The 13,888-nt window shown below is 33.4% G+C and overlaps 1 protein-coding gene across 2 annotated transcripts in view; it reads left to right on the top strand.

The window, feature by feature from the left end:
* Positions 1-13,888, top strand: part of METAP2 (methionyl aminopeptidase 2) — a 29,348-nt gene that overhangs the window by 1,945 nt on the left and 13,515 nt on the right. Inside the window, exons 2-4 of one of the 2 annotated variants that reach the window (XM_010962749.3) lie at positions 16-120; positions 7,844-7,909; positions 11,539-11,641. In XM_010962749.3, the coding sequence (XP_010961051.1) occupies positions 16-120; positions 7,844-7,909; positions 11,539-11,641 (274 nt within the window). Of the gene's footprint in view, positions 1-12; positions 121-7,843; positions 7,910-11,538; positions 11,642-13,888 lie in introns of both variants that reach the window. The other variant, XM_010962748.3, reaches the window with a different exon arrangement.

The following is a 13,888-nucleotide window of genomic DNA, read 5'->3' as shown; positions in this document are numbered from 1 at the left end:
ATATTTGATCAGCAGGGCAACAGGAACCTGATAAAGAATCAGGAACCTCAGTTGATGATGTAGCAAGACAGTTGGAAAGACAAGCGTTGGAAGAGAAAGAAAGAGATGATGATGATGAAGGTAAATGGTTAATTTGATTTTTGTGGTTAGAAAAGCAAAAAAATAAGACATTCTTTAAACTAAAACTATTAATTTGTTCATATAGTCCAGTATTCTCTGATGTTTTGGTTAATTGATGTTAAAGCCTCAATGCCACAAAGAGGAGAAGGTATTTATTAGCAACTTTTTAAAAAGTTGAATATGTTGAATGCTCAAATAACACAGATCACAACTCTTGAAAATGTACTTGGTAAAGGCCAAGTAGTGGGTGAGTATTAATAAAATTGAAGTCCTGTTTATTTAACTAATGTTTATTGAACAACTGATATATATTGTGCACTATCTTAGGATACATTCATGCATTCTCATTTTACCCTCACAAAATCAAGCAAACAGGAAATAAGAGTTATGTGATTTGTCTAATGTGACACAGCTAGTATGCATAAAATAGAGCCAGAGTTTCAAACAGCAACTGGTTCCAAGTCTGTTCCTTTTACTCTCTTTCAAGTGCCAAAGGTACTTCTCTTTATTCTCAAAGGAGCATCTTGGAGCGCTTATAAAATCTATTATAAATTCCCTGATCCTAGATCTTTGTGGTATTTTGGAGCTTTCTCCATAGATTTCGTTAAAGACAACTCTTGGAATTTATACTGTCAGTGAGACAGTGGAGGAAGTGATTAGTTAGGAGAACTATTATTATTCTGTACTCTCTTCTGGCGGAAGAGGAGATAGGGCTTTCCCATTCTCAATTACCTACTGCTGTGACCATTCTGCCTCAGGCTCTGCCATCTTGGGCTTATGCCTTCCAACCCTTAGCATCAAATACCTGCTGTACTTTAATTATCATGTTACGATAATGCAGAGCACTTGTTTTTCCATTAGAAAGGTAAGTTCTCTGCCTTCAAGGAGCTTACAGTAAAAAATTTAGTGAAAAAAGTGCCAAGATTTGTTAGAGAACCTTACGCTGCATTGTGGTGAAGGAAAGTACAGTATTTTTTGCAAATTGCCAGGGAAGGAGACCAGGTAGCTCATGCTCAAGAGACCTGAACCCCCCCATGGCTTTTAGGAAAGAATTTTTAAAGGCAACATTAGGGGTGAGGGTTGCAGGATTCCTGATCAGCTTATAGACTTTCTTCTGATTGGTTGGTTGTGTGGTAACAAGGTGATTTTTGGAAGGGGTGGAGGGGGCAGAGTCTCAGTTACCAGTTTTCTGGCTTCAACTAGTCTGCAGTTTGTATGCTAGTGGTCAGTACAGTTGACTTTTTCTACCTGGTAGGGGTTTTAGTATCTGCAGCACAACTCAAGGATATGATTTAGGATATTATCTAGAGCCCTTGAGGAGAAACTAAAGGTCCTTAACATTCTTTTATGGCTGAACTATTATTATTTTGTCTTGCTTAATTTGTTTTCCTTTGTTTCTGCATTTTCTCATTTCTTTGATTAAATTTGCTCTTTGGAACTTGAGAAAGGCCTAGGAGTTTAAAGCCTTTTTACATACAGTCAGAAGAAATAGGATCTGTCCTTGGGAAGGCCCCACAGGATCCTGCTTGGTTACAGAATAAGGGAATAGTTAGCTTTTCCTTTTCCTTACACAAACCTTGTCCATTCTACCTTGGTTTATGCTTCAGATAGTGAACATATTTTGAATTCTTTAACGAGAAAGATATCTGTAAATTCAAGGTACTGTAATAGGTTGCTATAGGCCCACTATGTGTGGAATATCACAGTGCTAATCTTGAAGACAATGCCTTGTTCCACTGCACCTCTGCAAAGCTGTATGAATCTCTTGATATTGAAGAAGGGTATTTTGCTTATCAGATTGGAAATCTTCAATGTACTAAAAAAAAATTTTAGGAATATTAGTAGTTTTTCCAGTTTGAGTTCATTTTCCTAAATTCATTTTGGTAATTAGGACTAACCAATACTACTAATTTGTGAGAGGTCTTTGAGGGGATGGGAAGGTAGTATTTCACTATCTTTATTCTAAAGGAAAACTGATGGTTGTGGAGAGACAAAATAGAGAAGTGAAAAGATATGCTGGATAAGATATTGGTACTATGTTACTACACTGGTACCTGAAATAAAATGTATTGGAATTTGGGTTTGAAATTGTGGACTGAATGCTGAAGGAAGGCTCATTGGAAGGAATTAAATAAAATCAAACAGAAGAGACCATTTTGGGGCAGGACAGTGCTGAGAAAATATTCAAAGCATAGTGAACAGTGCACACTGGCCTCATTATGAGATGATTATGAGGAATCCTTTGAGCATTTTTTTTCCCATTTTTCATTTGTTCATTCCTTTTTCTCTTTTAGTTTTATTGAGATATAATTGGAGACAACACTGTGTAAGTTTAAGGTATACAGCATGATTGGACTTATATACATGGTAAAATGATTACTACAGTAAGTTTAGTGAATATCCATTGTCTCATATAGGTACAAAATAAAGGCAAAAAAATTCTTTTCTTGTGATGAGAACTCTTAGGATTTACTCTTAACAACTTTTATATATAACATACAGCAGTGTTAACTACATTAATTATGTACCCTACATCCCCACTACTTATTTTATAACTAGAGGTTTATACATTTTGACCACCTTCTAGTTCTCCCTCTCCCCATCCCTTGCCTCTTAACCACAAATCTGATCTATTTTCCTATGAGTATGAGCATTTTTAGAATAAGAATGCTCTGAAAAAAATAGTTTAGTTTTCATATATATGCAGGATTGTTGGAAAAGAGGAAACATATAGGAAAGGCATGGAGATCATTTTGAAGGCCACTTGATAATAGCCCTAGGCATGTGGTAATGAAGGATTGAATTGGTGGGCATAAATGAGAATGGAAAGGAAGTGTCCGATGGAACCGTGGTTGGGGAAGCAGAATTTGAAGGATTTGGAGACTTTCAATTTGGGGAAAAGGAAGGAGAGGCAAGAGTAGACTCTAGGGGTTTGAATTTGGGTGACAGAATGTTGGTACTGTTGACTAAAATGGTGAAGTAAGACAGAAAGCTGGTTTAGAGATTGAGGGGGTGGTTTGCAAGCAAAGAAGGTGATAATTTTATATTTAATTTGAAACTGGAGTATTGGTGTAAAAAGTTAATCCTGTGGGTATTTAATAATTTGTTAGAAGTAATTCAATAAATTTTAAGTCAGGCTTATTGAGGTATAATTTGCCTAGGATAATATATTACTTTTTTTTTAATTAACTATTTTTTAAAGCAGTTTCAGGTAAAACTGAGCAGAAAGTATAGAGATTTCCTGTATACTTCCTACTACCATGCATGCGTAGCCTCTCCCATTATCAGCATCCTTCAGCGGAGTGGTACATTTGTTGCAGTTGACGGACCTACATTGATACATCGTTATCACCCAAAGTCTAGTTTACGTTAGAGTTTACTCTTGATGTTGTGTATATTCACCTTTTTAAGATGTATAGTTTGGTGAGTTTTGACAGCTGTATGCATTTATATAAACATTACCACAATGCGGACCATTTCATTTAACATTTTAATCTCCACAAAACAGTTATCTTGTGTCCCTTTGTAGTCAGTTCTCTTGCTCTACACCCTGACGCCTGGCAACTGCTGTTATATTTTCTGTTCCTATAGTTTTTTTTTAAACAATATTCCTATAAATGAATTTTTACATTATGCAGCTCTTTCAGTATCTGGCTTGTTTTACTTAGCATGTTTTTGTGAGTCATCTGGTTGTTGCCTATGTACAGTAGTTCATTACTTTTTATTGCTGAGTAGTATTCCAAATTTGTTTATTCATTTACTACTCCATGAAAGTTTGGGGTATTTCGAGTTTTTGTCCATTATGGATAAAGTTACTGTGAACATTTGCATACAGGTCTTTATGTTTTTATTTCTTCTAGGAGTAGGGTTTCTACTGTGTAAATGTAGGATCATGTGGTTAAGTGTATGTTTAACCTCATAAGAAACTATCAAACTATTTTCCAAAGTGGCTGTACCATTTTGCATTCCTGTCAGCAGTGTTTGAGAATTCCAGTCCCTTTGTATCCTCATAAGCACTGATATTGTTTGTTTTAATTTTAGCCCTTCTAATATAGGTGTATAGTGGTATGTCATTGTGGTTTTAATTTGCATTTCCTGAATGACTGATGATGTTGAGTATCCTTTCATATTTTTATTTACCTTTTATATCATTTGTCATTTTTTTAGATTCCACATATAAATGATAGCATATGATATTTGTCTTTCTCTGACTTCATTTAGTGTGATCATCTCTAAGTCCATCTATGTTGTTGCAAATGGCATGTTTCATCCTTTTTATGGCTGAGTAATATTCTATTGTATATATTCACCACATCTTTACCCATTCATCTGTCTGTCGACAAACTTAGGTTGCTTCCATGTTCTTGCCTACTGTAAATAGTGCTGCTGTGATGTACGTATGTGCATGTATCTTTTCGAATTAAAAGAGTTTTCATCTTTTCCAGATACATGTCAAGAGTGGGATTTCTGGATCATGTGATAACTCTATTTTTAGTTTTTTAAGGAATCTCCATACTATTTTCCATAGTTGCTGCACCAGTTTAAATTCCTACCAATAGTGTAGGAGGGTTCCCCTTTCCCCACACCCTCCCCAGCATTTATTATTTAAATTTTTTTGATGACTTTATATATTTTTGATGCAAGTTCTTTATCAGATATTTTCTCCCATGCTGGTATTGTTTGCAGCAGAAACTATTTTAATTTTGATGAAGTCCAATTTATCTAGTTTTTTCCTTTATGGGTCATACTTTTTGTGTCCTATCCAGAAAGTTAAGTAATTGAGGTGTCTAAGGTCATGAAGATTTGCTCTTGTATTCAAGAAGTTTTATATGTTGTAAATGTTAAAAGGAAGAACTGTCCTTTTAATACATTATGTTTAGGTCTGTGGTCCATTTAGAATTAATTTTTGTATATAGTGCAAGGTAAAGATTGAAGTTCTTTTTTGTTTGTGTATAGATGTCCAGTTGTCATTTATCAAATATTAATTGATTTGGGCATAATGCTAATATAGAAATAAAACAGTCTCTGCTTTTTAAGAATATCCTGGGATGCTGTGAAAGAAAGACATGTGAAAACATAAATTGTAGCATAGTATGATAAGTAGAACCATAAGCATATGTAGTTTAATACTGAGATCCTGGCTCTACTGCAATTCTAGCACAAGTGTTCAATAAATGGTGGCCATTCTGTACTGAACAGTGACTTTGGACATTGGATAAAGTAATTAGCCTTAGAATGATGACTGAGTATCAAGGTGGAGCTTTGTCTTATTCCACTTTAAAGATGAGGAAACCATTATAGGGGGAGGCTAAATAACTTCCGCAGGGTCACACAACTGGAAGGATTTTGAGTGTGTATTTAAAACTGATTATACATCTTGAAGCATTTGTTTCAGGTTCAATCTAAGGTATATAGCTGTGTGCTCATTGAATGTTCATACAGAGCAAAGACTATCTTGTATACTGTTCTGTCCCTATTGCATGGCACTTAAGAACTCATTTATTTATTTGATAAATGAAGAAGGGTACTGTTAAACCTGTAGAGCAGAATATGTGAGTTTGCTATATATGTCACATGAGAAAATTCAAAGTTGTGTTTTCCAAAAATTTTTCTTGTTATTTTTGTTAGGCTTTTGAATATAGAAACCACTAATTTGTAAGTCAGCAATATTTGTGTCTCCACTGTTTCTGTTAATTTTATAAGGCTGAGCATTAAGAAATGCAACTTTGTAAGTCAAAAATTGTCAAATATTGATGATTTCCTGTCATTCCACTCATTAAAGCCCTAGATCATGTTACCTCCCTCTTTGGTAAACTGCTGTTTCCTATTTCTCAATTAGGTGAAAATAAATATAAATAAGATAAGGTAAACTAAAAGAACATTCATTCATCAAACAGACTGAGCATTTGTCACATGCTTGGCACTGTGCTTAATTTAAGAAATGGTGTCTAATCCTTAAGGAGCTTAAAAACAATTAAGGATCAGTTTAAATTAATGATTATAATAGAAGAATATAGTAGGTAGCATGGTGAGGGATTTTCTTTTATGACTTCTACTTACCAGTCTGGGAGTAGAAAGGAAGCTCTTTGAGCAGAAAATATAAACAGTCATTTGACATTGTTATATGGGTGTAGGTTTTACTGTGTAAAATTATTAATGCTAGTAGCCATTAATTACTACCACTAGGTTAAACATTAAAAAAAAATACCATATGATGAGCATACTATTAAACTATGAGCTTCTAATTATTTGTGACACTGTCCTATTCATCTGTATTTCATAGCAGTGTGATTTGTCTGTAGATTAGCATACTTCAGAAATGATTGTTCAGATTTATTGAGCATCATTTTTAGAAATTCAGGCATGTAGTTCTGTTTTTGACAACTTTATTTAAAAATGTTTTAAGTCACTGTTTAATTTTGGCCTTAATTGTATTGTTTATTTTTTCTCAAAGTTCAAGGGTATGGCCGTTAGGCTTCATAGAAGATTGTTGTCCTATCAAAACTGACAAGACAGATCATGGCTATTTTGGGTACTCTTTTGCTAACTAATTTTTGAATAGTTTTTAACCTCCATTTTGGGGCATCAGGTTCTTTTGAGAATATGAGAACTATGAACCTAGGAAAAATAGGATTTTTTTAAAATTTTTACTTTTTATTGAAGTGTAGTTGACTTACAGTGTTAATTTCAGATGTACAACAAAGTGATTCAGTTATACCTATACATGAATTTATATACACATATTTTCAGATTCTTTTCCATTATCACTTATTATAAGAAATTGAATATAGTTCCCTATGCTGTAAAGTAGGTCCTTGTTTATCTATTTTATATATAGTAGTGTGTGTCTTTTAATCGCAAACTCCTAATTTATCCCTCCCCCACTTCCCCTTTGGTAACCATAGTTTGTTTTCTATGTCTGAGAGTCTATTTCTGGTTTGTAAATAAAATTTGTATCTTTTTTTAGATTCCACATATAAGTGATATCATATATTGGTCTTTCTGACTTATTCCACTTAGTATGATCATCTCTAGGTCCATCCACGTTGCTGCAGATGGCATTATTTCATTCTTTTTTATGGTTGAGTAGTTTTCCATTGTATGTATATACCACATCTTAAAAATACGATTTTTTTGTACGCAATTTGACTGTGAAGGAGACCTCTTTTTCTGTAATAACAACTATGCTGGAAAGATACTTTAAAATATGAGACCCCAGTCACCTCTCACTAGATTGGGAATCAGGTGACATATTCTTGGTCTAATTCTGTCATTTATGTTAGAATTATCTTGGGCATGTCCCTTAACATTCCTTTTTACCTCACACAGTTGCTTTGAGGATTACATGAGATCATGAAATACAAATGTTTAACTGCAAAGCATATGTAAATTATAATTATGTAATTTCAGATGATGTCATAATAGTCATTATTATTGGTATTTAACACTAATTTTTCTTAGTTTTTAAAAGATGTGTTATTTAATACTTTTTTATTCTTAAAATATCTTATTCAACAATTCTTTTATTAGAGTAAGTCAAAGTAAAGTTTACTAGTGCTTTTGATTACACAAGTCAAATTCTCGTACTTAATACAAAATTCTAAGAATGTTGAGTTGACTTTGCTATTTAAAATGTACTGTATGTGTGTGTACTTGTCTGCTTGTACTTGTTTTGTCTCTCTGCTGATTAGGATTAAATGATCTTGAAACTATGTTTCCTTAGATGGAGATGGTGATGGAGATGGAGCAACTGGAAAGAAGAAGAAAAAGAAGAAGAAGAAGAGAGGACGTTAGTGTCATAAGTTGACCTTACTTGACAAATTAGAATGGTTATTAACCAGCAGGTTTGAAGAGTAGATTTGAAGTTGCTTAAAATTCTGATATATATAAGGGAAATAAATTTAGGCTTAATGGAAACTCCCAGCTATTTGGCAGGTACTTTGCTTTAACTGTTGTGGTATTTTCTTCAGCAGTTATTCAGCCAAGTAATGTTAATAATAAGTTTGCTGCATTTTATTGCAAGTTAGGGATAGGTTCCTAAAAAACTTTATAATTTAAAACTTGAGTAATTCAAGTAATTTTGTCAGTGATGGCTAAAGTAATGCCACTGAGTGGTAATAGGATTAACATAGTTCGCAGTTCATCTGCCAGCTTTGATATTAAGAGATTTTTGAAGAATATTTAATGAGGACTCCCATTACTTAAAATTTGTGAATATAGTGAATTTTTATTAATAACATTTGTGTCACGCTATTTCAGATTCACTTAAAATGTGATCTTATATTTTGTTTCTGTAAATGGTATAGCTGAATGTCTTCAGGGATCTGAAACTCTATCAGGAAGACAAAGGGGAGATTGTATAGTATTGAGGAATTAAAGTTGGGTTGAGAATCAGAACAAGTTCTAATCTTGGATGTTCTTTGGGCTGTTAGGGACTATTATTCAGTGTCTGGCTAAACCTTCCTTTAAAATCTCAGGCTAAAATTGTATAAATCAGAATATTGGGGGCTTGACTTCCATTTTTATCTCTGTGTTGAGGGAAATACTTAAATTATTTTTAAGAAAGCTATTGGCTCTGCCAGTCATTCCCCAGATGTGTCTCTAGGTGGACATGGGATAGCCTTCTTTCTGTTCAGGCATCTGTCCTGGTTAAACCTTTCTCCTTAGGATGTCAGCTCTGCCCCTAGCATAGTCTATATTTAATGAGCACAGGTTACTTGCATTCCAGGAATCTCCAGGGATTATGATATCATATTCCTTCCATTCAGAAATTGTTCAAAGTGTGCTTGTGAGACATGGTATTATTACCTGAGAATGGCTTGAGTAAAATCTATTTCTCCAAATACTCTAAAATTGCTCCATAATGAAGGTAAATAAGCAGTGAGGAGTGTTAAGGAGCTGTTTTGTATTTGGCCTTGGTAGAATTCTTCCAGTGACAGATATTTTAGTATGATGCCATCAGCCTTTATTGTGCCTCCTATGAGGATGTTGTTGAACTTATATGTTCATTATATTTCTTTATCTGCGCTCTCGACAGATACTGATTTGTCTGGTCTTAGTATCAAGAATAATTGGGCTTTTCCTGAGTGGTTAATGTACTTTATCTCAGAAACATCATGAACTACGCAAATAACCGAGCCCTTTTTTTATATATAGTCTGCTAGAAAGCTTAGAGCCATATCTGGTTTTGTATTGGCTTTATTTCAGATTCTATTTTATATTCTTCTGTGTTTTGATTTTTGCTCTCTAATTTACTTTGAATGTCTCTTATTTGTGTAGACTGTCATAAATCACTTCTGGAATAAGCCAAATAATGTAATCATGGGCAGTCTGCTGCCTTCATTTTCCTCATCTATAAAGTGAGAGAATTATAAATGATAGTTGATGATTAAGTGCAGTACAGATATTTAATTATTCATGGTTTTAGATGATAACTTGGACTTAGTGTATTATAATTTTCAAATGTTATCCAAGAGTTCATCTGGTTCTTCATTTTGTAGATGAGGAAACAGGCTTGGCACGTTTAGTCATTTGTCCAAGTCACAGCTATTAAGTGGTAAAAGCTAGACTTCAACTTATTTTGAATACAGATTATTTTTCTCTAGTGATCTTTTTGAGTCCTTCAATTATCTTGTCTTAATAATTTGTGGATAATATAAAAGGTACCTTTATTAGATTTGTAGATGAAATAAGGCTGAGGGTGATGACATAATACTTTGGTTGACAAAAATAAAGATTTTAAACTGAGACAATTGGCTAAGATTAACAAGCTGAAATTTAATAGATGTATATAAACTTAATATAGGGTGCTAGGATCCTAAGGATTTTGAATGCTTGTACAATGTGAACCAAAAAACTAGGAGTCTTTACCTTTCAGTAACAGTACGAGTTTTAGAATCAGTGGTGTAGTCTTATACTAATTATGCCTTATTTAGATTATTAATGGAAGTCAGTTATAGTACCAACTTAAAAGAAATACTGACAAGGTTAGTGATTATGAGTGAAAGTGTTAAGAACCACATCCCTTAAAGTGGTTTACTCATCATAAGAAGGAAACAGTAGAAATGAAAAGTAAAATTTTTTTAACTGCAAAGAATAAACGTAGAACTGACAGAGGAAAGTAACAGGGAGATTAGTGTAGAAAGACCTTTCTAATAGTTACAGTTGTCTCCAAACGAATGGATTTTAGCTTAGGAGATAGTGACTGCTTCCATTGTGAGGCACTTAGTGCTATCTGTCAGGGGTGCTAGGTGGGGGGTTCCTGGATTTCATTGTGAGGCTAAATTAGATGACCTCTGAAGTCCTTTTTGATTTCAAATTTTTAACGTTCCCTCTTAGGAGGAGCCTAAAACAGTATTTCCCAAAGATATTTGCCCATAGAACACTTTTAAATGTGTTAAAAGAAGGAAACAGTTGGTACTCATGAAATACTGTTTGAATTAAAAGAGGGAACCAAAAAATGGTTCCATAGGTAAATGCTTTGGCTTAGTAAATGGTCATATTTTTATTTATATGTGTCTTTTTTCCCCCTCTTAGGGAAAAAAAAAAAACCCTAAAATATGTGTTAAAATTTAAGACAAAAATCCATAATATAAGACCAGCTATAATCAAAAGAAAAATCACACTCTTCAACTCAATACTTGGTAAATGCTGCACAGGTATACATCAAAAGTCACATATTATTGCATAAATTAACTGTTATGCAACTTCCTAACATTCCTTGGATTCAGCATTTATTACTAAAAGAAAGTTCTTAGAATAAGAACTGTATAACTAGTTCTTACATATTTAAACAGATTTTTGGAAAACAGATTTCTAAATATTTTTAAAAATTTTGGAGCACTGGTGTCTTAAATTATAGTTAGGGAAATAATGTTCTTAAAACGTAAGCTAAGCACCATAGCTTTTTTGAAGTATCTGGAAATTTGTTTATGGCTACCTAAAGTCTTTTAGCACTGGATGTGTATACACTTTAACTTTACATCCAATCTACCCTTGAAATAAGTTTTTAACCTACTTTATTAATACATAATAGCTTTATATTTTTACTTTATTGCTATAGAATTTATTTTTGTTGTTGTTGCTTCTTTGATTTTTACATGTGAAAGCCAGCCTCTACATGCTGTTTCATTTCCAGTATAGTAAATGAAGACAAAAACATTAGAAGTATACTTTCTGCCAAGGCATATACTATTTAAATACATAATGGAGTTCTGAGGAGTTGAGTATTTTTATTCCCAAGCAGAGGAGGTGGCTAGCATGATGATGTATCTTCTGTTTTTAACTGTAAAGTGATAGCAAGGAGGTTCCTTGAAATTAGGGCATATAATAACCATTAGGAACTGAGAAAAATAGTAATGATAACTGCTTGATTTTATTTTTAACTACGGAAGCTAATGCTTTATTTGTATCTCACAGCAAAAGTTCAAACAGACCCTCCCTCAGTTCCAATATGTGACCTGTATCCTAATGGTGTATTTCCCAAAGGACAAGAATGCGAGTACCCACCCACACAAGATGGGTAAGGATAATAAGATAACTTCCAGTTTGACTTTTGAAAGTTGTAGTTTAGCAATAAAGCAGATTTGATTATTCTTAGAACTTTGTTCTAGTACCTTAATAAACAGCTTGTGAATTTGTTACGGAGAAAATACAGTAGAAGCCCTCTTATCCAAAATGATTGGGGGGGAACTTACAGCTCAGTGGCAGAGTGTATGCCTAGCATGCACAAAGTCCTGGGTTCAAGCCCCAGTACCTCCACTACATAAATAGATTAATAAACCAAAATGATTGGGACCAGTAGTAGTTGGTTCGTCAAAAAAGTATGTTAAAGTATCACACACACAAAAATCTTTACTGATAAAAGTTAACTTGAAACAAATGTTTGTTTCTCATTATTCTTGATATTTGAGCATGGATTTGCATTGGATTCCACTTTTTTCCCCTCCATGCACTGTATCCATAATGCATTGTCTATTAGTCTATTGCATTTTGAGTTTCTGTGACGAGCGAGGACTAAGTAATCTGAGTGCTGATCCCTACAGCTTTACATTTTTTTTCCTGAGATCATTCATAGTTTCGTTTGACAGTAGTATTTTTTGATGACATGCCTTTGTTGAGACTTCACTGAGTAGTCAGTTTAGTTTTCATAGAAACAATTCTTTTTATGTAATATATAATTAAATTACATAATTACAATAGCAAGTACAAATGACTTACACAAATCACCTGATGCTTGGAAGTATTCTGAATGGATATATTTCATCTGGTCGACAGACATAGTGGCATATAGATTTTAGTTAAAGAGTGTGGAAACTGGGACCAAACTATCCACATTGGATCCCAGTTGTAACACTTACTAGCTTTGTGACTTGGGCAAGTAATTTATCTTGTCTATGCTTTCATTTCCTCATCTATAAAATGGGTACTTCATAGTGTTGTTGTGAAGAATAATATATGTAAAGCGTTTTAAAGTAGTGACACACATAGTAAGCATTAAGTGTTAGCTGCTGTTACTATTCAGAACAGGAACCTGTTAACCACTGATATTCAGAATACAGTGGATAGTAGTATGATTTACAGAGGGAATAAAGAGCATTGGTTAATCCAGTGGTTGCAGTAGTTGGTTAAGAAAGCTTCTACTGTAGCATTGTTTAATTGACCTATAAAGACATCATTGTTTTTCTTTAAGTTTGGAAAGGAACATGATGTTATATTTTATGGCCTGGGCATCTTTTCTTTCAGTTTGAATACATCAGTCACTATCCCTATCTTAAAACATCTATTTTTAGAATGTCACAGACATGTAATTTCACATTAATTACATAAATTTTCATAGTACATATGATGTGATCACACTTACTTTTAATATAATATTTTTAATTTTTTTTTTTTTTTGCTTGTTTCTTCTTCCTTCCCTCCCTTCCAGACCCATGTAACCACCTAGCAGGTAGCCTTCCGTATTTTTCTATGCTCATGTATGTGTACATCTATGTCTGTTTATATGAGGAGAGTGTTAGTCATTATTTGTTTTACAAAAATGGAATCATAGGCACACTTTCTTCCTCCACCTTGCTTTTCTCATTCAGGACTATGTATCCCTCTAAGTCAATCAGAATAGCTGTTATTCTTTTGAGTGGCCGTGTAACATTCCATGGTGTGAATATACCATACTTTATGCCACCATTTTCTAGTTGATGAACATTCATTTTGCCTCCAATTTCTTTTGCCATATAAATCATTTGCAATAAGCATCTCTAAGTATATACATATATGTGTTACATACATATGTGTGTATATATATAGAGATATATATATCTCCTTATGTGCTGGCAGTTTTATTATGTGATAGTTTTTCAGGAGCACGATTGCTGAATCAAAGAATATATTAATACTTCATGAATCCCATATTGCTAGTGATTTTGAGCATATTTTGATTGTTGGCTTTTTTGTTTTTTTAAAGCTCTTCCAGAAGTTTAAAGATTTTAAATACAGTATATGTTCATACTTTGTACTTCTGGGTTCCTAGCAGTATCTTCTGTTTTCTTGAACTCTGTTTTGTGTTTTATTACATCTTTAATTGGTCTAGAATTTTTGTGTAAGGTTGGGGGTGCTGATTTTATTTTCTTTCAAATGGATAGTCAGTTGTGCTGGAATTGTTTATTAAATAATTCATTCTGTTTAATTGAATGACCACCTCTACCATATACTATTCTCATGTAATGGAACTATTCTCTTATATAATGGAACCAGTTTCTGTATTATTTTG

The sequence above is a fragment of the Camelus bactrianus genome, chromosome 12, assembly GCF_048773025.1.
Source record: "Camelus bactrianus isolate YW-2024 breed Bactrian camel chromosome 12, ASM4877302v1, whole genome shotgun sequence".
NCBI lineage: Eukaryota > Metazoa > Chordata > Mammalia > Artiodactyla > Camelidae > Camelus > Camelus bactrianus.
The sequence above is the reverse complement of the archived record's forward strand: the minus strand, read 5'-3'. Positions and strand labels throughout refer to the sequence as shown.